This window comes from Moschus berezovskii, chromosome 3 (genome assembly GCF_049115385.1).
Source record: "Moschus berezovskii isolate FMDL1 chromosome 3, NW_MosBer_1.0, whole genome shotgun sequence".
NCBI classification, from domain to species: domain Eukaryota; kingdom Metazoa; phylum Chordata; class Mammalia; order Artiodactyla; family Moschidae; genus Moschus; species Moschus berezovskii.
Genome location: NC_142462.1, coordinates 74,386,187 through 74,409,046, shown reverse-complemented (window position 1 = coordinate 74,409,046; position 22,860 = coordinate 74,386,187). Strand labels below are relative to the sequence as shown.

The 22,860-nt window shown below is 51.6% G+C and overlaps 1 protein-coding gene across 1 annotated transcript; it reads left to right on the top strand.

Annotated features, from left to right (window-relative positions):
- The first annotated feature begins 790 nt into the window (after positions 1 to 790).
- GHRHR (growth hormone releasing hormone receptor) lies at positions 791 to 17,270 on the top strand. The gene is made up of 14 exons (XM_055420250.2): positions 791 to 847; positions 4,494 to 4,596; positions 4,725 to 4,832; positions 5,670 to 5,767; positions 6,873 to 6,970; positions 7,671 to 7,803; positions 9,218 to 9,371; positions 9,722 to 9,782; positions 10,380 to 10,449; positions 11,326 to 11,417; positions 11,878 to 12,007; positions 12,714 to 12,755; positions 14,925 to 15,029; positions 15,784 to 17,270. The coding sequence occupies exons 1-14, from the start codon at positions 791 to 793 to the stop codon at positions 15,820 to 15,822; spliced, it is 1,290 nt and encodes a 429-aa protein (XP_055276225.2). The 3' UTR covers positions 15,823 to 17,270.
- The last annotated feature ends 5,590 nt before the right edge of the window (positions 17,271 to 22,860 follow it).

Below are 22,860 nucleotides of genomic sequence, written 5' to 3'. Positions count from 1 at the left end.
CTATGTGAATCTTCTTGTGTGCTTCCTGTTTTTCCCTGTTTCCATATGGACTTCTGAAGAGACTTTGACAAGCCCCCATGTAAAGTCCAGAGCCTGGATACCTTCAGACTTCACCTCACCATCCAGACTGGTATCCTTGCTGGGAACATAAACAAGGTCTTGCTGAAACTATTATCTTCGTGACCAGCCCATGGGGGTGCATGGGGACTTCATGATTGTGCTTCTCTTTCTAAGATTCCTATTTTCCAGACTCTACTGACACCCTACCCACTTCTCCTGGGTCCCCAGGGCTCCGAACCCATCCTTCAGCCCTGTGGATGAGGCTGAGACCACAACCAAAGTGGGATCCCTGAGTGTGGACTCAGGCCTTCTTCTTTGCTGAGTCTCCTTCATTTGGGGGGAATTTTTCCATGGTGGGGCCTCAGAGGGCTGGGCTCAGATAAGAAAATTATAAAGAATATTGGCCTACTGGGGCAAGAGGTGTCCTGTGGCTGCCATTTGTCTGTGACCTTGGTATTGTTAGGACAGACATGAGCAGACTTACAAAGTCAACCCCTTCCTGCCAGGAATGCAGAGTTCTACCCCGAGGCTGTGGCGGAGTTGGGCACGGTGTTCTATAATCCTGGTGAATATTCAGTGGGTTCTGTCCCCTTCACTGGCTCCTGTCTATGCAAACAGCCACCTGGGAAGGAGAAGCAGAGGGTGTACTGGCAGCGGTGACAACAGGGGACAGTGGAAGGAACACAGGGCCACCGAGGCTGACCCAGGGAGCCGTTGCCGAGCTCCCACGATGGACAACAGGGTGTGGGGTGCCTGTGTCCTCTGCTTGCTGGGCCCCTTGCCGATCGTGAGTAGCCAGCTCAGACCCTCCTGCCCCTCCCACCGAGCTTGAGATCTGGGATCCACTGGCCATACTGGGGTCCACTGGTGTCCACCACACTTCCCGGCACAGGAGTCTCTCTACCAAGCAGTCTGGTGGCCTGGCTTGGAGAACTCCTGACACCTGCGGTCCCCACCTCTCCTCCCCATCCCCTCCCAAGAAGCCTGTTCATCCCTGGGGAGCTCTGACAGTAAAACGTCCTTCCTGGAGTTGAACTGAGTTCACCTGCCCATTGCATCCTCCAGGGCCTGTCTGCACCCTCGGGACCACAAGACTCTGTTCTAAAACAGTACTTCTGCTTCCCTTTCACACCCTGAGTCTTCTCCACACCTCCTCCTCCAACAAGCTTGCAGAGCCCTCCCAGTCCCCACGATCCCCGGAGCCACTTGATTGAGTTGCTTCCTTTAAGAGGGTGTGGCCAGGGATTGAGTGTGTCTGGGTAGTAAGTGAGAAGTTGCTCCCTCCTCCAGCATCTGGGAGCCTCTCCCTTCCAGGGCACACCCTGGGCCCTGAGCAGCTTTCCACAATCAGGTATAGCCCCGAGGCCCAGAAGGCTGGGAAGCGGGCTGCCAGGAGGGGCCCTCTCTGAATGTACTGTGTGCTTTCCCAGAGTTAATGCAAGTGACAGTGACTTGGGGACCAGGATGGGAGACAGTCCCAGATTGGAAGCTGCGGCTCCCAGGGTCTCCTGCGAGCTCACAGGACTGAGGTTGCCTTCTTCCTCCATTGGCTTGTGTGTGAGTGTGTGTGTGTTTGACAGTGTTTGTACATGTGTGTGAGTGTGTGTATGTGTGAGTGTGTATGTGTGGCTGGGACTGCACCTGCTCTTTGTGCACGCCCTTTGGGCTTGGATACCATTGCTGTGAATTCGCCGTGTGACCTAGGTAAGTTTCCTTCCTGAGCCTCACTTGTCTCTTTTGTAAAAGAAGAAAATAACATCTGCCCCCCAGGGCTATTGCGCCTGGAGAAGGATCTGACTTGTTAGAGGCTGGGCCTGCAGTGCATCATGGGTGACTTCTACTGCCCTCCCCGCACTGCAGAGTGGGGCCTCCTCCCTCTCGTCTGTGCACCCCACAGGAAACGCATTATTCTAGAAGGGGGACTGAGATCCTGTGGGGGTCACTCAGTCACTGGTGCCAGGGTCAGGGTTAGCACTAAACCTGGTGTGGTCTCTCTCCTGCATAGAGCCCAGGTCAGTTATAGCCATGGTCAGCCAGGCCAAGGTATGCAGGACGACAGTCTCCCCTGAGGAGGAGTGGGGTCCCAGACACGGGCCAGATGATCCCTGATCCCACGGTGAGCTGGGGATCCAATTAGAGTATTGGGATAAGTCTTGGAATGATCCACCTCTTCTCACCCCCAGCAGTTTCCAGCTGTGACCACACACCTGGGTCATGAGTTGAGCTTCCCTGAATTTTTCTTCCCTTGGGAAGTGTGGTGGCTGTCTGTCTCTCCTTTTGGTGGGAGGCTTCCCACCAGGGGCCCTAGTTCCTTTGGCCTCGGTGGTTCCATAATCAGGTCCTGAGAAGGCATCTCAGGAAGGGATGGGATTGTAGACATGGAGGAGTAGGAGGGCAGATGGAGCCTGTGGTCCCATATCAGGCCCTGCTCTCCCCATCTCCCCCGCTGCGGACAATCAGACTGCTGTTGTGGACGTGTAGGGGAGGTAAGATTGGGGTTCTCCTCTGTGGTGGCCCTAGGCTCACTGAGTCCTGGGAAGAAGCCAAGAGGTGCTCCCAGATTGGAGATCCAGAGCCCGGGCTGCAGGTGGAATCTGCATCGTGAGGTCCCAGGGCCCAGGCAGGAGGTGGCAGAGCTGAGCCCAAGCTGGCTTTGGGGGACTGGGGTCAGCCGATCAGGACAGGGGTGTCCTCCCCTGCAGGGGCGGGTCTGATGGGGGTGACCCTCCTTACTGGTCAGGGTCTCCAGGTCCTCTCCTAGCCCTCTGGTCTTTGAGTCCCTTTCATGTGGTCACCTACTGTCGACTGCCCCCATTCTAGTGTTTGAAGTCTCTGACCCCAGCCACTGTGTTATACTCACTATGCTTTTGCCATGCCTGGGTTTCTGTCAAAGGACACCAGGAGTTAATTAACCACCTGCTGACATGGACTCTGTGCCCAACACTGGGGGCTTGTGTGTGTGCCTGTGGGTGTGAGGATGGCCACGGGCAGGGCTCTCCCTCATGCAGCTCAGGTACATCTGCCCACTCTCTTGTCTGGGCATGTTCTAAAAGAGATGCTCCTTTCTCTTCAAATGTTCGGCTCAAATGTCACCTCCTCGATCCTTGTGAGAAGGGCCACCCTCCTGCAGTGCTTGCCCAGCCCCTGCTCAGTTTGTATTGGAGTGTTAGGACCAGGTGCTAACTCCCTTCCTCACCACACTCTTCCCTGGTAAATCCTTGGGGACAGAGACCTGCACTGATTGAATCTGATGTGCATGTTGGATTCAGATATGGCCTGTGGATCCAAGTTCACAGTGTAAGCAGGGCGTCTTGTAAAGCTGTGTCTGTTGGGGGCTGTGCCCTGTTGGATGGTCAGCTTTCCTCCAGTCTGGGGAAGTGGGAGGGAAAGGTGTTAAGAATTCCTGCCTTTGACTCTAGCTCCCTGGAGAACTTGTTAAAATGTGAAGTCCTAGATCCAGCCATAGATCTCTGCGAATTCTTGGCTCCACTGCAGTTGATCTTTGGCTGGGTTAGAGACACTCTTTCAGAAATACTGCTAGAGGGTTTCCAGAAAAGCAGCTTGTTTCCTAGCTTCCAGAGATCATTCCCTGTGAATGATCCACAGATCGTTTCCCAGGGCACCAGGCTCTGGGAAATTCCTAAAGCCTAATTCTTCCTGATTGTCGGGCTACACATCAAGGCAGTTATCCCCCATCTATTGTCCATTACCCGTCCATCTCTGTGCGTCCCATCCCCTTATCCATCCACCGTGCAGCCACGCATCCAGTCATCCGTCTCTCTACGTGTGCTGAGTTGCTTCAGTCAGACTCTTTGTGACCCCATGGGCTGTAGCCCACCAGGCTCCTCTGTCCATGGGATTCTCCAGGCAAGGATATCAAAGTGGATTGCCGTGCGCTCCTCCAAGGGATATTCCTGATCCAGTGATCTAACCCGTATCTCTAACATCTGCATTGGCAGGCGGGTTCTTTATCACTAGCGCCGCCTGAGAAGTCCATCTATCTATATTTTGTATGTATATTCACTCGTTCTACCAGGCAGCCACACAGTTACCCATTCTTTCATTCATCCGTGAAGACATATTCATTTGCTCCTTCACCGCACTCATGGAAAAAACGGCTGCATTGTTGAGTTGACCATCCCCAGGTCATCTTCTGAAGACTTTCATTTAATGTGTCTCAGAACTGACTTCCATGAGTTGAAAAGGGGAAGCCTTTGTCCAAATCTCCATCTATTCTCCCTCCCTCCCTGCTTGCCTGCCTTTCTTCCAAATAGCCATTACGCTTCTTTGATGAACCTAGTGCCTGTACCGAACTAAGAGCCCAGCCATGGAAACGAATCAGGCTTTACCTCTGTCCTCCCGTCATTTGACCAGCAAACCTAGAAGCAGCACACAGTTGGCTTGGCTCATGTCATTAATCCTCTCCTGCACAGGTCCTGGGCCACGTGCACCCAGAATGTGATGTCATCACTCAGCTGAGAGAGGATGAGCAAGCATGTCTACAAGCTGCCGAAGGGATGCCCAACTCTACCTTGGGTACGGGGCTGGAGAGGGAGGAGGTGGCTCGTCGTGGGTTTCTCCATTTCCTCCAGTCGCACTGCTCAGGATGGTGGACAAGCCTGTCCCCTGGGCTGAGTCTCTCCTGCTCCCACCTCACTGTCTAGGCTGCCCCAGGATCTGGGATGGGCTGCTGTGCTGGCCGACGGCAGGCTCCGGTGAGTGGGTGAGCCTCCCCTGCCCGGCTTTCTTCTCTCACTTCAGTTCGGAGCCAGGTGAGGGGTGCTGGCGGTGGAGATGGGGGAAGAGCTGAGGTGAGGTGGTTTCCTTGGGCGGTGGTAGAATGTGGTGGCCATGTCCTGGCTTTGGAGTCAGGCAGACCTGGATTGAGCACTGCCTTATCCCTTCCTGTCTTTTGCTGTGAACTTGGATGAGTCAGTTACCCTCCCTGACCCTCAGCTTCCTGACCTCCTGTGACCTGGGGAGAACAAGAACGCTGGCTGCCCAGAGGGCGCGGTTATGCCTGGAGGTGCTGCACCTGGGGTCAGGCACTGAGTACTTGTTCCCTGGGTGTGAGCAGGAGGTGTGAGCAGGAGGTGTGAGCAGGAGGTGTGAGCAGGAGGTGTGAGCAGGAGGTGTGAGCAAGAGGTGTGAGCAGGAGGTGTGAACAGGAGGACTGGCCATGGGGGTGGAGAGGCAGAATCAATCTCCCTGTAAGGTGCTACCAGTTGCTTTTGTCGGGGAGAACGGAAGGGCAGCCATGATCTGCCTCCCCTCCCTGGCCTGGGTGTCTGGGGTGGATGGTTCCCCCGGTGGCAGAGAGGGCCTCCTTTCCTTAGGATGCTGGGGACCCAATTCACTACTCTGCTCCAAGGAAACCATTCTCTCAATTAACAGAAGGTGAGCCTGAGGTCAGAAAGGAAGGTCCCAGAAGGTGTCCCAAGCAGGCAGGACACCGGGCCTCTGGAGAAAAGGCTCCCCTCTCTCTGCTGCAGAGATGAGCTGTCTGTGCAGACTCAACCAGGGTCACTCCAGGCTCCCCCCACCTTCCTGGGAGAGGGGGGAGTCGTCCTGATCACATCTCAGCTTCCCCGGCTCCGCTTGCCTCCTAGGGGCTGTGAAGAGGGACTGCACCGTTGTAGGCTGGTCGGAGCCCTTCCCGCCTTATCCCGAGGCCTGCCCTGTGCCCCTGGAGCTGCTGACTGAGGAGGTGGGAGGCTCGTCATGGATGTCTGTGTGGCTGGTAGACTGCACAATGGTAGGGGCTGCCACTTCCATTGAAGTTGGCGGGTCGGAATATGAATGACAGCACCCATCTGGAAGATGGCTGGAAGAGAGGGTGTGAGAATTAGAAGAGAGCAAGTGCTAACTTGCTCCAGAGTGACGGGTGGGCTATGCTGCTAGGAGGAAGAAGGAGGCAGAAGGCAGGGTGGGCAATGTTACCTGGCCAGTGTCTCCTCGACACCCTCTCTCTTCCCAGGCTCCAGGACTGGGAGCTGGGGGTGGTTCCGGGAAACAAAGGCTCTGAGTTTTTCTGGGCAAGGACCATGGCTGTGGGGGAGCGAGGGAAACCCGATGATGGAAGTGACTCCTACCCCAGCAGCACACTCCATGCTTCCAAACTGAGCAGTGCCTTGGCAAGTTGCTTCCATTCCCATAACCCCACAGCTCTCTCCCTCCAGCCCTGAAGGCAGAGCGTGAGTCTGACCTTCTTTCAGATAAAAAGACTGAGTCAGGGAGGGGCAGTCAGGGGTGATTGCCTGCATCCCTCAGGGGAGCTGGGTCCCTGATGATCCCCTCTCCTCAAGGCTACACCTTCTGTCTCCACCTCCAGGGTCCAGGCTGAGTTGATTGATTCAAATACTTGGTTGTGGAAAGAGCTTAGCCTTGAAGCTGTCCCTGTTGTCCCCTTTATTTGAGGATGTCATGCTCCCAAGCTGATGAGCCAGCTAGATGTCAATAAATAAGCCCAATTTCCTCCTGAGCTTTGTCAATTCCCAGGGACACACAGTTTCTGTGGCAGCTTCTTTCCCCCCATCTTCCAGCAGCAGCTAGAGTTAAGCATCTTGATCCTCATCCTCTCCCCGACACTGCCCCCGCTTCCCTCCCCGCTCCTGTTCCCTCACTAGCCTACAGGCTGTAAACAAACTCCAAAGGGAAAACTCCAAAGGGAGCTTGCTGTGGTCCCCACAGACACCCCTGCCCCCACACCGACAGTTTGGGGGTAGAATTGAAAGCGTCACCTGCTTGATGGTCAAGCCTCCCGTAACTCAGAGGCCCGTTGCTGAGATTCCCTCTGCCTCCACCCTCCCCAGAAATCCTACTTCTCCGCGGTAAGGACTGTCTACACCATGGGTCACAGCGTCTCGGCCGCGGCCCTCCTAGTGGCCATCATCATCTTGGTTGCTCTCAGGTTTGACATCCTCATTCCCTGCTCCAGAACCTTCCCTGCCTCCCTGTCATCCGCAGCAACAAACCTGATCCCCCACCTGGATATTAAAGCCGTTCCCAGGGCTGCACTGTGGCTGTTTCTAACTTCTCCTTTCGCTTTCCCCATGAGTGGACTCATCCCTTCATACACTAGGCTTGCTCCCAGCTCCACATCTTTGCTCTGGGGAACTTAGTTTCCTTGGAATGCCTGCCTCCTTTTCCCCTCAAACCTGTTCATATTCAAAGCTCAGTTCTCGTATGCCTTAAAGAATCCTCTTTGTCTCCCCTGTGAAGCTGTGAAGCCCTTCATGACTATTTCAAGCCTTTGGTTGTTGCCCTCCTAAAACCCTCTCCAGCCTGGCCTGAGCTGTTGTCTCCTGGGAATGAGTCCTGTCTCTCTGATTATCCAGGGGTGGAGGGTGGGGGTCCCCTGTAATTTCTGCCTCTGTCCTCCACATAATGAGCTCCCTGAAGGCAGGGAACTGCTGTTTTCTGTTCCCTCACCTGCACTGAGCCTGGCTGTCCTACAAGATTAAAGCTGAAGCCTCACATTCAGTGCAATGGAGCCAATCTGATAAAAGCCAATCCAGGCCCGTGTGATTCACCTCCCTCCTTGCTCAGCCTCCCCAAGCCTGCTCTGCCTCCTCGCCTCCTGTTTTCCTCACCCTTTCCACTCCCTCCAGGAGGCTCCACTGCCCCAGGAACTACATCCACACCCAGCTGTTCATCACCTTTATCCTCAAGGCGGGAGCTGTGTTCCTGAAGGACGCCACCCTCTTTCACCGGGAGAGCACGGACCACTGCAGCTTCTCCACTGTAACAGTCATGGGTGGGGGTGCTGGTGGGGGTGAGGAGGTTGGATTAGAGGTGTCAGCCTGTCCAGTCCTGTGGGCTGACCCCAGGGCTCTGGGTTTGCCAAGGACAGAGCGGGAAAGCACTCCTCCCCCTTCCCGTCCCTCCTTGGGGTCGGGTCCTAAATCCTCCTGTTCCCAGCCCCGTCATTCCCTTCCTCCACCCTCTGCTCCGTATTCTGTCTTCTCGTTTCATTCCCCATCCCATAGCCCAAGCCCGACCACATTCCACTCCACTCATGCTTTCCATCTCTCACTTCCTCTGGGCTCTGTCTGTGCTGGGTGTGGGTGTATCAGGGGCTGGACAAAGCCAGGTCTCTCCTTCAAGAAGCACCCAGGATGCCTCAGGGGACTGATTGTTCCAGATTTCGGGACCACCAGGTAGAGGGAGCTGCAAGCTAGGAGAGAACAGGAGAGGGCTTCAGGGAGGAGGTGGCTTTGGAGCTCTGGGGAGTGGGGAACGGGCAGCAGTGAGAGGGAGGGAGCGGGGAGGACCAGGGTGAAGCAGCTTGTACAGGCAGGAGAAGCTGGGGCTGCTCCAGGAAACAGGGAAGTCATCATGGCGGTGGGGATGTGGACAAACAGAGGGGACCGAAAATAAAAGAAGTCGGGCTGAGCGTGGGCAGCTCTTACTAGGTATTCTGACACTGTACCGGAAATGAATAGATACATGAGTGAACAAACCAATGGAGACCTTCATTCCTTAATGTAAGAAACAACAATAGTATATATACTTAGTGCTTAGGTACCAGGCACTATGCTAAATGCTTTACATGTATTGTCTCATTTTCTTTCCTGTGTATATTTTCACTTTAGTTCCATTTGTAGGTGAGGGATAGTTGGGAGGCCACCCAGCTGCTGAGTGGTGGGAATGGGGCCAAGCACTCACAGCACTCGCCTCTGAGCTCAGAGTCAAGTGCTCTGCCACCCAGCTGATGAGCAGAGTCACTCAGTGAATGAATGAATGCGTGGGGGCCTGCGTGTGTCTTTGCAGGATGGAGCTCTGCAAGAGTAAATGGCGTTCCATAGACTCAGCTCTAAGGATAGACTTGAGCTCAGGAGGGATGGCGAGATAGTGTCAGTAAAAATAGTAGCAATTTGTATACAGGGTTTCCATTTAATCCTTATGATGAGACCATGAGTTAGGGGTTGGAAGTTTTTCATTTTATATGTGAAAAGTTAAGGTATGGGTGGGTTACCCAGATGATAAACTTGAAGCCAGGCTCTCTGGATCCCAAATCTGTGTTCTTCACCACCACATTATACTACCACATCCCCTTGGCGGTAGCCCAAAGTGGAAGAGACCTGTGGGTAGGGGAGACTTGATGGGGCTGCAGTGGGTGCCCTGGCTCTGAGGTACCCAGACCCCTGGCCCACAGGTTCTGTGCAAGGTTTCCGTGGCCACTTCCCATTTCGCTACCATGACCAACTTCAGCTGGCTGCTGGCAGAAGCTGTGTACCTGACCTGCCTCTTAGCCTCAACATTGCCCAGCACAAGGAGGGTCTTCTGGTGGCTGGTTCTCGCTGCCTGGGGTGAGCATGGAGGGCTGGTTTGGGCACCATGGTGGGGGATGGAGTGGGTGGAGGATTGGAGATGACCAGGGAGCTCACACAAAGATCCTTTCAGCTCACTCATGATGACCCCAAGGCCCAGAAAGGGGAAGGACGGCTGTAGCATCCCAGACAACCAGATCTATTCTCTCTCTGGGAACCTGGGGAGAAGCGTGGGATCAAGATGAGTGTTGAGATCAGGACCAGGTCCCCTGCCCCTGGGCTCTCACATGGTCCTGCCTTCGTGGGGCCCTGTGTGACTGGTGATGGTGGTGGTGAGAGGCGGGCACAGGATGCAGACCCTTACTCATGTCTTGTCTGTACCCCCACAGGGCTTCCTCTGCTCTTCACCGGCATGTGGGTGGGTTGCAAGTTGGCCTTTGAAGATGTTGCGTGAGTTTGGGCTATCCCTTCATCACACCTGTACCGGGTCCCGATGGGGCATGGATTGGATGCTCGGGCGATGAGGCTGTCCTCCAAGCTGGGATGAGAAGGAGGGGCTCCCTGGTCCTGACTTCAGGAACTCCCAGAGTTGGGTGGGGGATTGGGAGGGGTGGGAGACACAGTCCATGGATAACACAGAAGAGGCTTGAGCCTGGGCAGGAAGGGGGCACAGGGTCTCAGGTTTCGGGATCTCAGGGGATAAGGGCTGTAAGTAGGGACCTTCCAGAATAGGGGAAGTGTTGGGGCCACAAGAAAGCAGAAAACACAACTGATTTTTGAGAAACTCATCCACCTTGGTTAAGGGAAAGGGTGAGCCCCTCTTGAATTAGGGTGTCCCTTTGCAAAGGGCCTAAATGTCTCGAGGAGATAAGGCTGGTTGGGAGTAATGTGAAGCTATAAGGATCAAATTCTAGAAGGAGGAGCCTAGAGCTGTAGGTAGAGGGAATAGAAGAGATAGGAGCAGCGGTACCCCAGAAAAGGGCTTCCCAGCAACTGCGCTCTGTCCCCCGCCACCCCGCCATCAGTCCAGGCCTGTCCCCTCTTCAGGTGCTGGGACCTGGACGACAGCTCCCCCTACTGGTGGATCATCAAAGGACCCATCGTCCTCTCTGTTGGGGTCAGTGTCTGAGGCCCCTGTCCTCTGCATTACTCAGGCAATCTCCCTCGGCCCACTGAGCAGCCACACACAGCAGGAAACATGACTCCAGGTGGAGAGTCAGGATACCCCGGGTTCGAGCCTAACTCCGCCACAGGTGCTCTGTGAGGCCCTCTCTGGACCTTGATAGTGAAAGTCGCTCAGTCATGTCTGACTCTTTGTGACCCCATTGACTATACAGTCCATTGAATTCTCCAGGCCAGAATACTGGAGTAGGTAGCCTTTCCCTTCTCCAGGGGATCTTCCCAGCCTAGGGATCGAATCCAGGTCTCCTGCATTGCAGGCGGATTCTTTACCAGCTGAGCCACAAGGGAAGCCCATGAATAGCCCATTGGAAAAACCAGAGCTCAGGCTTCTTCCAACTCAGTATTTCAATGAGTCTGGTGGCCTGGTTGCAGATCACCTACCATTGCAGTGAGGTCTGGCTGGGGGCGTAGAAGACGTAGCAGTTGAAACCCCTACCTTGCCCACGCTCAAGGCAAGGCAGCCAGGACTGGTTTGCGTGGCCTGCGTGAAGGCACACATCTTTGTCGATTTTGTAATTGTGCAAAGTGAAGGCCACAAGCTTTTTAGAAGAGCCTGAGAGGTGCTGGAAGCAGGACGAAAGGTATGACCTCCCACTTTTGGCCTGGGACTGGAGGAGGGGGACTTTGAGCCCAGGATCCCCTGAACACCATGTTGGACCTCCCAGTCTCCAGGTGACAAGGTCTCGAGCAATGACCTGCACATCCTGGCCCTCAAAGACCTGAGGTTTCTAGTTCCCAAAGAGGTCCTACCCCAGGCCATTTGGGTCACTCCTGCCACTTGCCTTCCATCTTCCTGTGCCTCCATTTCCAGGTGAACTTTGGGCTTTTTCTCAATATTATCCGTATCCTGCTGAGGAAACTGGAGCCAACTCAGGGCAGCCTCCACACCCAGCCTCAGTACTGGTAATGTGTGTGTGTGTGTGAGTGTGCATGTGGGTGTGTGTATATGTGTTTCAGGAAATTCTGGGGGCATAACTGGTGCAGGAATCAAATGGTTCTTTTTTATTCACGATTAGGAGTCCACCATCTTGGTCCCGTGCTTCTCCCCAGATTCCCAGAGAGAGAGAATAGATCTGGTCCTTGCCCTCCAGTGAAACACAATATAGGAAGGATGGGGGTCCTGAACAGCCAGTTAGCAACCCACATTGTGGGTGATGAGTGTAGAGATTAATTTCTATGGGAGCCTGCGGAAAGAGATGCTTTCTAAATGGATCGTGGGGTTAGAGTACAATCTGGGAGGACTTTCTGGAAGAGGTGTCTTTGAATTAGACTTTGAAAGATACACAGACTTGACTGGGATAAATTGAGACCAGAGCATTTCAGAGAGAGAACAGCAGAATCCAGGCCGTGTCTTCTTCTGCAGGCGTCTCTCTAAGTCAACGCTTCTCCTCATTCCACTGTTTGGAATTCACTATGTCATTTTCAACTTCCTGCCTGACAGTGCTGGCCTGGACATCCGCCTCCCCCTAGAACTGGGACTGGGCTCTTTCCAGGTGAGGGTCCCCACAGTACTCTCTCCTTCCTTCCGAGCCTTTGGGTGGGGGGGTGCTGCTGTCCCCAGGGTTGGTTGATGTCATGGCAGGTGAGGGTGACTAGACCGGTTATTCTTTCTTCCAGATACTCATTCATCTATTCAACTGTCCATCTGTTTGTTATTTCATATCATCTATCTCTTTTTTCATTCAACTATCCCTGTATCTATCTACCCATCCATCCATATATCCATCCATCCAAACTGTTCAACATTTTGTTGTTGTTTAGTTGCTCAGTCATGTCTGAATCTTTGCGACCCCATGGACTGCCTCATGCCAGGCCTCCCTGTCCATCACCAACTCCTGGAGCTTGCTCAAACTCGTGACCATTAAGTTGGTGATGCCATCTAACCATCACATAAATTCATCATTTATGGAGCACCTATTATGTGCCAGGCCCTGTGCTCAATACTGGGAGATGCAGAAATAAATAAAATCAGGGAAATGGGCCATCAGGCCAATGATAAAGCTTTTGTATGCTTGCTACGGCAATTACATATGACAATATGCCTGGCACATAGTAATGTGATGAATATGTCTACTTTGCATTTTCCCAAAGACCTGGCCCCAGTCACAGCCTGTTGGGGGTGGGGGAAAGGCAGTAGGAAGACTGCAGACCCCTGAGGCCAGGCCAACGTGACGGGGTCCTTTCTCTTTGACCCCACAGGGCTTCATTGTTGCTATCCTGTACTGCTTCCTCAACCAAGAGGTACGTGACTCAGACTATCCTTATGCTTTAAGCCTTTCCTCCCACCACTCCTAAGCCTGCCTCGCTCCTGTCCAACCCCTGTAAATCCCACCTCAGGCCATAACTTGAGTCCTGAAATCCTTTGTGGAAATCTGTCCTGAGTTTCTGGATCAAGCTTAACCTGAATACTTCCTGTGAACATCTTTTATCCATCCTTCCTCTGGTCTTGGCCAAGCTTACTATCCGTTCATCATGAAGTAGAAAAGGCCTCTCAGGGATTAGAAGAGAGATATAGGGGCTGGGGGGCTAAAAGGGCCCCTCAATTCTGTATTCCTAAAGTTGAACATTAGAGAGAGTTGGGGGAAGGAATAAGTTAGATCCTAGAGAGACAGAAGGAAGACACAGAGGAAACAATAAAGTCTAAGGTAGACATACAGAGTCTAGGAAAATAGACGCAGGTGAAAGACAGGGAAGATGATGGAGAGCAGAGGCAGGGGTGCTGAGAGAGAGCACCTGCAAGAGAGATACGCAAACAGAGCAGCCCGAACAGCGGTGAACAAACACACGAAGAGACAGGATGTCCTTGCACCCGCGTCAGTTGCTCAGTCATGAATGACTCTTTCCCTCGAGGCTCCTGTGTCCATGGGATTTTCTAGGCAAGAATACTGGAATGTGTTGCCATTCCCTTCTCCAGGGGATCTTCCTGACACAGGGATCAAACCCAAGTCTCCTGAATTGCAGGCAGATTCTTTTTTTTTGGCCACTTTATTATTATTATTTTTTTTAATTTAAGGATAATTGCTTTACATAATTTTTTTTTCTGTCAGACATCAGCAAGAATCAGCCATAGGTACACCCATCAGGCCTCCCTCCTGAACCTCCCTCTCATCTCCCTCCCCATCCCACCCCTCTAGATTGTCACAGAGCCCCTGTTTGAGTTCCCTGAGTCACACAGCTAATTCCCACTGGCTACCTATTTTACATATGGTATTGTAAGTTTCCATGTTACTCTCTCCATGCAGGCAGATTCTTTACTGTCTGAGCCACCAGCAAAGTCCCTATAGACAGAATAGATGATGCCAGTGCACTTGTAGAATTATGGAGAGATGGCAGAGAGGAGTAAATTATAACACCTAACCTGGAAGACACTTTGTATTTTTCCCTCTGGACAGACTTGCTATACGGGGAGTAGTGGGAGAATTTAAGTCAGCATCCCAGACAACCAGGTCCTTCAGCTGTGTGCACGGGCAGACTCATGGGCTCCCTCTAGTGGCCATGGATTTATGGTGGGCTCTGTACTGTGGTGCTGGAGAAGACTCTTGCGAGTCCCTTGTACTGCAAGGAGATCCAACCAGTCCATTCTAAGGGAGATCAATCCTGGGTGTTCATTGGAAGGACTGATGCTAAAGCTGAAACTCCAATACTTTGGCCACCTCATGCGTCAAGTTGACTCATTGGAAAAGAGTCTGATGCTGGGAAAGGTTGGGGGCGGGAGGAGAAGGGGACGACAGAGAATGAGATGGCTGGATGGCATCACCGACTCGATGGACATGAGTTTGAGTGAACTCCGGGTGTTGGTGATGGACAGGGAGGCCTGGTGTGCTGTGATTCATGGGGTCACGGAGAGTCGGACACGACTGAGAGACTGAACTGAACTGAACTATACTGCTGGAGACCTGGGTACACAGGCTTGTCTGCCAGCTGTGGAGCATTGCTACCTCTTACGAGACACTTCTGTCTCTTATTGGCTCCCTCTTCTCTGAAATTGTTTGTTCCTACTAGCCTCTCTTGAGTCTCCTGCAGACTTATCTGGGATCTGGGAGCAAACACAGGACTTCCGTACCTGCCTGTAAGGGCTCATGGGCCCTGGGCTATTTGGAGAGGACAGAGTAGTTATTTTTTGGCCAGAAACTCAAGAAAACACCCATAATTGTCTTTAAGAGGGCCAAGACAAAAGCAGTACTAAAAGACAGAGAAGGAGCCAAAGGGAATGGTCAGAAATACTTGCAGGAAGGAGGAAGTAGTATCCTCTAGAGGTAGTACTTAGCTGTGGCTGTGGCTTCTGCTGCTGCAGGAAACCCCTGTCTCAGTTTCCCCTGCATGGCCTCCCCTGGCACCCTCAACCCCACTGGGGCTGAATAAAGAAGTGGCAGTGGGACCTTCCTAACATCCTCCCTCTTGTTCTTGGAGGTGAGGACTGAGATCTCACGGAGATGGCATGGCCACGATCCTGAACTTCTGCCAGCCCGGAGGACTCACATCAAGTGGACGACGCCGTCACACTCGAGAGTGCAGGTGCTGACGTCTGTGTGTTAGGCTGGTCACAGCATGTGACTGGAGCCCACACCTGAACTTGGGCAGCTACTTGGGTCTACCACCCTGCAGAGCATCCCATGGGAACCCTCACGCTTCCACCCAGCCCTTCTTTCCTGTCTCATTCCTGACTCTTTTTCCCGGGTCCTTGTGTGTCAGCTGCTGTTCTTCTCATGTCCCTCCTCCTAGAATCTGGGCCATAGCCCAAGGCCAGAGGAGCTGATAAACTTGTAATGAATAGATACACGTTAGAGTGAACCCATCCACCTCTGCGGGGGAGGGATCTGTAAGCTTTGTTTGGACTCTGGTGCTGGCGTGCATTTATCACGTCTCAGTTCTTGTCACATCCCCATCACGTGTCTGTGCAGGGATCCCCTTGTTTGATTCTTGTTTAATATTCTCTTTTGTTTCTACTTCCATTCCCCTCTTCTACAGGCAAACATTCCAGTGTGTTAAATGCGAATACTTGCTTCTGTGTTCTTGCAAAACACGTCGTGTTGTGTGTCTCTGTACTTTTAATTTGCATAAATGCTGTCGGTTACGTGCCTCATCCTGCTTCTAATGTTTTTCCTCCAGCACAGTACTTTTAAGAGAGCCACCCGTGTTGCCATGTGCCCATCTGGTGGCTTGTTTTGACTGCCATATGGTGCCACATGGTGTCACCAGCCACGTGTGACCATCCTGTCTCCCCACCCCCCATCTCTAAGTGACTATTCATGTGCCCTCTCTTCTCCAGGCCGGGGAGCCTTTCACTGGGACACGTTCTGGGGAGTGAAAGCTGTGCCAGTTCAGCCAATGTGCCTTTTCTTAACGTGACAGAGTGGTTCCAGATTGCGCTCCAGAACTGCCAGCGAGATCTCCACTCCCACCAGCAGCTCCACCAACACTTGGCATTACCCAGCTTTTCAATGTTTGCAAGTCAAATGGGTGTATGGTGACATCTCCTTGTTGTTTAAATTTACGTTCCTCTGATAACTAATGAGCGAGCATCTCCTCTTCTTGTGCCTGTTAGCCTTTTAGGTTTGTCCTTCTGGAAAGTGCTCGAATCCTTCTTTTCACTTTTATCTGGGGTGGAGGCTCCTCAGTTCTAGGTTCTTCTCTTACATCTTCTCCGTTGCTTCCCTCCTGTGTCCCCAGCCTCCTCCTTCCTCCCAAGGCCTCTGCCCAAGTGCTGCCCCCGAAGTAATGCAACGTGCTTTTCTTCCTTTAGTTTCAAATCAGAAAAGTAGTTCATCCGCATTGCAGGGCATTTGGGAGATATAGAAGGGATTTTAAAAGAAAATAAAAATCAGCCACTGGGCACTTCCCTGGAGGGTCTAGTGGTTAACACTTTGCCTTCCAATACAAGGGTGCAGGTTCGATTCTTGGTTGGGGAGCGAAGATCCCACATGCCTCACAGCCAAAAACCAAAACATGAAACAGAAGCAGTATTATAACGAATTCAGTAAAGACCTTAAAAAACGGTCCATATCCAAAAAAAAGTCATTAAATTAAAAAATCAGTCATAATCTCATTACCCAAAGACAATCACCACTGATATTTTTGTATGTTTCCTAAAAGATTTTTCTCCTCTGCTTTCTTAAAACATCGCAAAATCATAAGTTCATAAATTTCTGTCATTATATTTAAGATGAACATAAATGATATATAAAGATGGACAACAAGCACATGAAAAGATGCTCAGTGTCATCCGTCATTGGGAAAATGCAAATCAAAACCATGATGAGATAGCATTTTACACCCAGTAGAGCCGCTAAAATGGAAAAAAAAAACAGGGACAAGTATTCACAAGGATGTGGAGAAATTGAAACTCTCATGCTTTGCTGGTGGAAATTTAAATGGTACAATTGCTTTGGCAAAAAGTCTGGCAGTTCCTGGAAAAGTTCAACATCTAGTTACCATGTGACTTGGCATATAGGCAAAAGAATGAAAAACTCATGCCTGTACAAAACTTATATATGAATATTCATAGCAGCCCTATTCATAACTACCAAAAGATGGAAACCCAACTGTCCATCAATTATTAAATGGATAAATAAAAGGTGATATATCCATACAATGAATAACAAAAAGGAATGAAATATGGATACATGATTCAACATGGATGACCCCTAAAACTATTGTGCTAAGTGAAATGACTTTAGATACGAGAGATTACTTATTACATGATTTCATTTAAATGAAATACTCAGAATAGGCAAATCTATAGAGACAGAAAACAAATTAGAGGTTTTCAGGGTTGGGAGGATGGAAACTGATTACTAACGGGTACCGGGTTTCTTTTAGGGGCGGTTAAATGTTCTAAAATTAGATAGTGGTAATGGTTGCACACTAAGTGAATATACTAAAGACCACTGAATTATACACTTTAAAAGGGTGAAATTTTTGACATGTGAGCTATATCTCAATAAAATTGTTATTCAAAAAGTAAACAAATTGTTGCTGCAGAACTCTTGCAGACCTATATTCTGCTTCATAGTTTGTAAAGCCTATCTAATAGTCTTTTTAAAGCATCAATATTTCCAGTTTTATTTCATGTATCTAATATTCTTTATTTAACAAATAAGTGTTTTACAAATATTCTATTGGTGAACTTTGCTTCTAATTTCTTAATAGTTGTGATGACAAACTTCTTTGCATGTAATTCTTCATGTATAACTCAAAAAATAAAAATAAAAATTTTGGAGTAAACCCATAAACAGAATTTTTTAGCCAATACAACACAGGTGATAAGTATTTTAAATCTTATTGGCAAACTGCCTCCCAGGAAAGTTGACTCAGTGTATTCTTGCACAAACAGTGTGAGTGTGATGGTCTCTCTGCTTCATTATTGCCGTTAAAAGAATCTTCATCAGCTTAATAGTTAAACAGTGGTTTCCTGAAGTTTTAACTGGTGTTAAGTAGAGGTTAGTTAGCAGTTGGAAACAGTGGTTGAAGCAGAAGCTCACTTTGTGAATGATCTATTCCTTCCTTAGAGGCTTCATCTATGGCCCGAAGCCAACTTCTTGCTACCTTCCAGTTTCTACTGGAGCTTCAAATTCCCACCACTTCGTTAGCCTCTTCCATTACAAGAACCTCTGGACCGGGACTGTATCAAGGGTTCCTATGTATGTCCTTTGATTTGCACACCCCTCCCTTCTTGGGGCCTCAGCATCCTCATCAGTATGGGGAAAGAAGTCTGTCAGTAAGTGACTCCTGCTGCTGCTGCTAAGTCACTTCAGTCGTGTCCAACTCTGTGTGACCCCGTAGACGGCAGCCCACCAGGCTCCCCTGACCCTGGGATTCTCCAGGCAAGAACACTGGAGTGGGTTGCCATTTCCTTCTCCAGTGTGTGAAAGTGAAAAGTGAAAGTAAAGAAGTGACTCCTGAATTCTCTACAAAAGAGAAATTGAATTGCAGGCAAGGTGAATTGAGGCGAGCAATGCTTAACTTGGCCACCAGATGGCAGAACAATTGCAGTGAAGAACCCTGGATGGGCTGACAGAACCTCCTGGATGAGGCCCCCGAACTGGAGATGATGGGTGCAGGACTCCCAGGGCCTGGCCTGGGTGTAGTAAGCCCGCAGGGCTGATGGAGAAAGGGGCTCCTGGTCTAGCCAGCATAGGGGAGCAAGAGGCTTCTGGAGGAGGGGGGCAATGCAATGCCCCTAAGCCCTTCTGACCTTAGTCTTGAGGAGTAATAAAGCTGATGAGAAGAATAAGAGCTGAAGAGACAAGAGTGCTCACTGGAGTCTCCCTACAGGATTCACAGAAGATTGGGGTAGGGGTTCCCTGGACCCCTGCTTCTGTGCAGGCAGAGTAGGATTTCCCATCATCCACTGCAGCATTCTCCTTCCAGCCATTTTCTCTGCAGGTCCTAAAAGCCATTTTCTGAAGGAAAGGAAGAGACTCCACTTCCCCCCTGTTGTGTCCAGCCTGTTCTCCGCTCCATTGTGGGGAGGAGCAGTGATGGTAAAAATGAGGGGCTCGTTCCCTGTCCCTGGGGAGCACTCGGGAGTGTTGAAGCTGTCCCCAAGGATAGAACTTGATGTAAGAATGGGTGTGCAGGGCTGTGGGAACTCAGAGAACAGGGTGTTGGTGAGGGCAGGAGCAGTCAAGGAAGGCTTCCTGGAGGAGGGGACTCAGGTTGGTTGCATAGACTCTAGAATTCCACAAGGCCAAGCACCGCTACCTACTGGGCAGGAAGCAAGAATGTGGCTGATCTGAAGTTAGGTAGCAATGTTTGGAGGAAAGGTCTGTCGGACAGGATGGTGGGCATCAGGCAGAGACTGTTCTCCCCAGGAATATTCATGGGCATTCCTGTTAGAGTGCTGGGTTCCGCAGGGCCACGCATTTGCTCAGAACATGCTCAAGTGGCAGACAGCTTGTAGAGCCTAGAAACACAGCTGCAAACAACTCCAAAACAACCCTACTTGAGGGGCTTAGGGTCTGGCTAGGGAGGATATGGGTCGGAAGATAGAGATTCTTGGGTTGGGTTAAGTAGAAACATGATGTAGTCAATGATGTTAGGGAGCTCACTGGTCTCCGAGAGAAGAGTCAGAGGCAGTGCCCATGCCCCACCAGGGGACCACTGTGGCGAATTCCCCATTCCACCGCTTTTGGCTGCAGACACAGCTGCTGATACCAGTAGCAGTGGGGATAAAATGCCATTTACCCAACATGGCTGTCCTGAAAAGCCGAACTCCTCCACTGGCATGCTTACCACAAGCTCGATTGCATCTGGCTTCCGCTTCATGTTCTCTTTCAAACCCAAGTCACACAGAGCTACTTCTGACGGCAGGGCCTTGGCCTGCTAGTGGCAGAGGGTGCTGGAGAGCCCCTGCTGACTTCTACCCAGAGAGAGTCTGCACACTCTCACAAGTTCCTCAGACATAAGACTGACATTCAGAATAAGCTGGCCATGGACATGACGGAGTCCAACACTGGGAGGCAGTCATGCAGCACAAACAATTGCATGATAGTGGTGTACATAGGAGAAACAGAGTATCGAAAGAAGAAAAGTCTTAGAGGGCCAAATCTAGCCCGGGGGAGTTCTTTAAAAAAAGGCTTTCTGCTCTGTAACAACCTAGGGGGTGGGATGGGGAGGGGGTAGGAGGAAGGTTCAAGAGAGAGGGGACATACGGATACCCATGGCTATTGCCCGTAGGACATATGTGTACTTATGTTGATGTTTGGCAGAAACCAGCACAATAATGTAAAGCAATTATCCTTCAGGTAAAAATAAATACATCAAAAATATTTAAATAAAAAAGGCCTTCTGGAGAAAGTGCCATGTAAGCTGAGATTAGACCATGAGTATAAATTAGCTGGGTAAGAAAGTGGGTGAAAATCCCAGAGAGTGGAAATAGCATGTGCAAAGGCCCTGAGGTGGAAAGGAGCTTGTCATTTGGCAGGAGATGAAAGTAGCTACTGTGGTTATTGGAGTGAGAAAAGCCTGAGATGAGGAAGTCTGGGCAGCACCCAGCTCATGCAGGGTCAGGGAAATCACATTGAGGAGGTTTTATCTCAAGAGCTATTGGAAATGTGTGATGGAATGAGACATCCAATTCTTCAATAATCTCTCTGACTGGTTTGGATAGGAAGACTGAATTTCTGGTGGAGAATTCAGCTGGAAGCAGGGAGGCTGAAAAGGGAGGCTTGGCTCAGGGGATGGTGGTAGGAAAGATTAGGCCAGAGTAAAGATGTCTAATTGGGTGATGAGTTAATATGTGAGGTGAAGGGAAGGGAGATTTCCAGGAAGGTTCTTCTGAAACAAGTTGCGGTGGAGAAGAGCACATTTTAGGGGGAAGATCACGTCTTAGGAGCGTGAGCACGAGTGGCGTTGGGTGCATGGGAGACAGTTGGATGCCAGGGGGAAGGCTGGAGCTGAGAGGGCAGGCCTGGCTCTGGACTGGAGTTCCTGAGCTGTGGGAATATCGGTGGTGGTGTTTGACTCCCGAAGGGCAAGAGTGTATAGTGGAGACAGAGCCGCTGAACATCCCCGTGGAGGAGCAGGAAACTCCAGAGCAGGCTGGAGGGAACAGCCCTAGACTGGGAGGAAATCCAGATGGACTGGGGTTGGAGACGCTTTGAGCACTGCCTCGCAGCCCTGAGACCTGAGACTGGGCTTGCAAACTCGTCAGTGGACTTGGGAGCACAGCTCAGGGCAGGAGGACTTGGGAGCACAGCTCCGGGCAGGAGCATCTGGGGCAGAGGATAGACTTGGAAAGCAGACGGGACGGTGTTGAAAAGTGAGTGAGCCGTGAGGACACAGAGGCAGGATGTGTAGACCAAGCTGGCTTGGGGCTGGGTAGCGGAGCTGAAAGGGTTTTGGGAGGGGAATGTAGGGTTCATGGGGGGCAGTTTGTTGTAAGAAGACAATCTGGATAAATGTTAATGGGCTGGATATGGGAATCCCTGAAGGGTAAGGGGAGGGCACGCTGTGGAGCGAGATCACTGAAAAGGTAGCTTCAGAACCCAGATAAGGGTACCTTGTCTGGGGAAGGGGGTCCCTGCCCCTGGGGTTGTAGTGTGTAAGTGCCAAGTTGCTTCTGTCATGTCTGACTCTGTGTGACCCTATGGATTGTAGCCCACTAGGGTGCTCTGTCCATGGGATTCTCTAGACAAGAATACTGGAGTGGGTTTCCATTTCTTTCTCCAGGCAATCTTCTCGATCTAGGGATGTAACCCAGGTCTCTGGCATCTACCTGCATGGGCAGGTGGGTTCTTTACCACTAGTGCCACCTGGGAAGCCCTGGGGATGTGGTGGATGCAGACGATGGGAGGGGCAGAGGTGGACGGCTGTGGAATGCTGGCCATTCACTCTGAAGGCATGGTGATCTGCGGGGGAAGGGAGGGGAGCTGGGCATCTTGAGGAGAAGGCAGAAGGTGGGGAACAAGCTGGCAAGAAATGTGGCGAGCTGGGCGGGTGAATTTGGAGTGACGGCACTTCCCCTGAGGAGGGAATCTGGCCCAGGAAGGACCAGAGGAGCCTATTGAGGGTGTGGTTTTGCCCAGAAGACTGAGGCGCTAGTGGCTTCTAGGCCATGTTTGCAAATGAGGGTTTGTGCTGACGACCCTGCGATCTGAGCCAGGGGGGACAGTGAATGGAAGGTCCAGGGTAGGGGAGTGTCAGCTGTGTGGGTGGGGGCATTGAGGAGAGAATTGGAAGGACAGGTGACACGGTCGGAGGGGACCGGAGCCTCTAACTGCCTTGCCCTTTGTACCCAGGGCACGGGCTCCTCGCTGGGTGGGGGGAGAGCTGATGTGAGTCGAGGCGGAGGGCAGGGTGGGGCAGGATGGGAGGGGCTGCTTGGCCAGGAGGCCTGGGCATCGCACTCGCCCAGGAAGAAGGCTGGGATGGAGGGGAAGGAAGACGTGCAGCCAGAGTCTCCAGTGAGGAGGGAAGGCTGGTGACGGCAGACAGAGGCTCAGGCAGGGAGGGGTGACACAGTGAGGAGGACAGGCCACGTGGAGGGAGATACAGGACAAATGGAGAGGAGCGGGCAGGATGGGCAGCGGGCAGGAGAAGACCCAGGCACTGGCCCTCTCCAGAACCCGCACATGTCCCGGTCCCGCTCAACTGTCCTGTGATGCGCTCACCATCCTCTGGGGCTGCCAGCAGCTGGGCCCTGGAGCCAGGAGGAGCAGGACTGCTTTGGGAGGTAGAGTAGGGCCTTGCAAAACAGCGCGAAGCCAAAAGCCATGGATGTCTGGGGCTTTTGTGGGAAGGGGGTGGTCTGCAGCGTCTCCCTCATCTGTGTGAATCTCCTGGTGTGGATGCTTCTCTTCTGGGGCTCCCCCCCTCTGTCTGTGTGCATGTCGTCCTCTCATGG

Bases quoted from the DNA above. Each gene is read 5' to 3' on its own strand.
- GHRHR (XM_055420250.2), top strand. From the start codon at position 791: ATGGACAACAGGGTGTGGGGTGCCTGTGTCCTCTGCTTGCTGGGCCCC. The intron at 7,804-9,217 runs GTAACAGTCATG...CCTGGCCCACAG, and splicing joins ACCACTGCAGCTTCTCCACT to GTTCTGTGCAAGGTTTCCGT. The intron at 10,450-11,325 runs GTCAGTGTCTGA...CTCCATTTCCAG, and splicing joins CCATCGTCCTCTCTGTTGGG to GTGAACTTTGGGCTTTTTCT.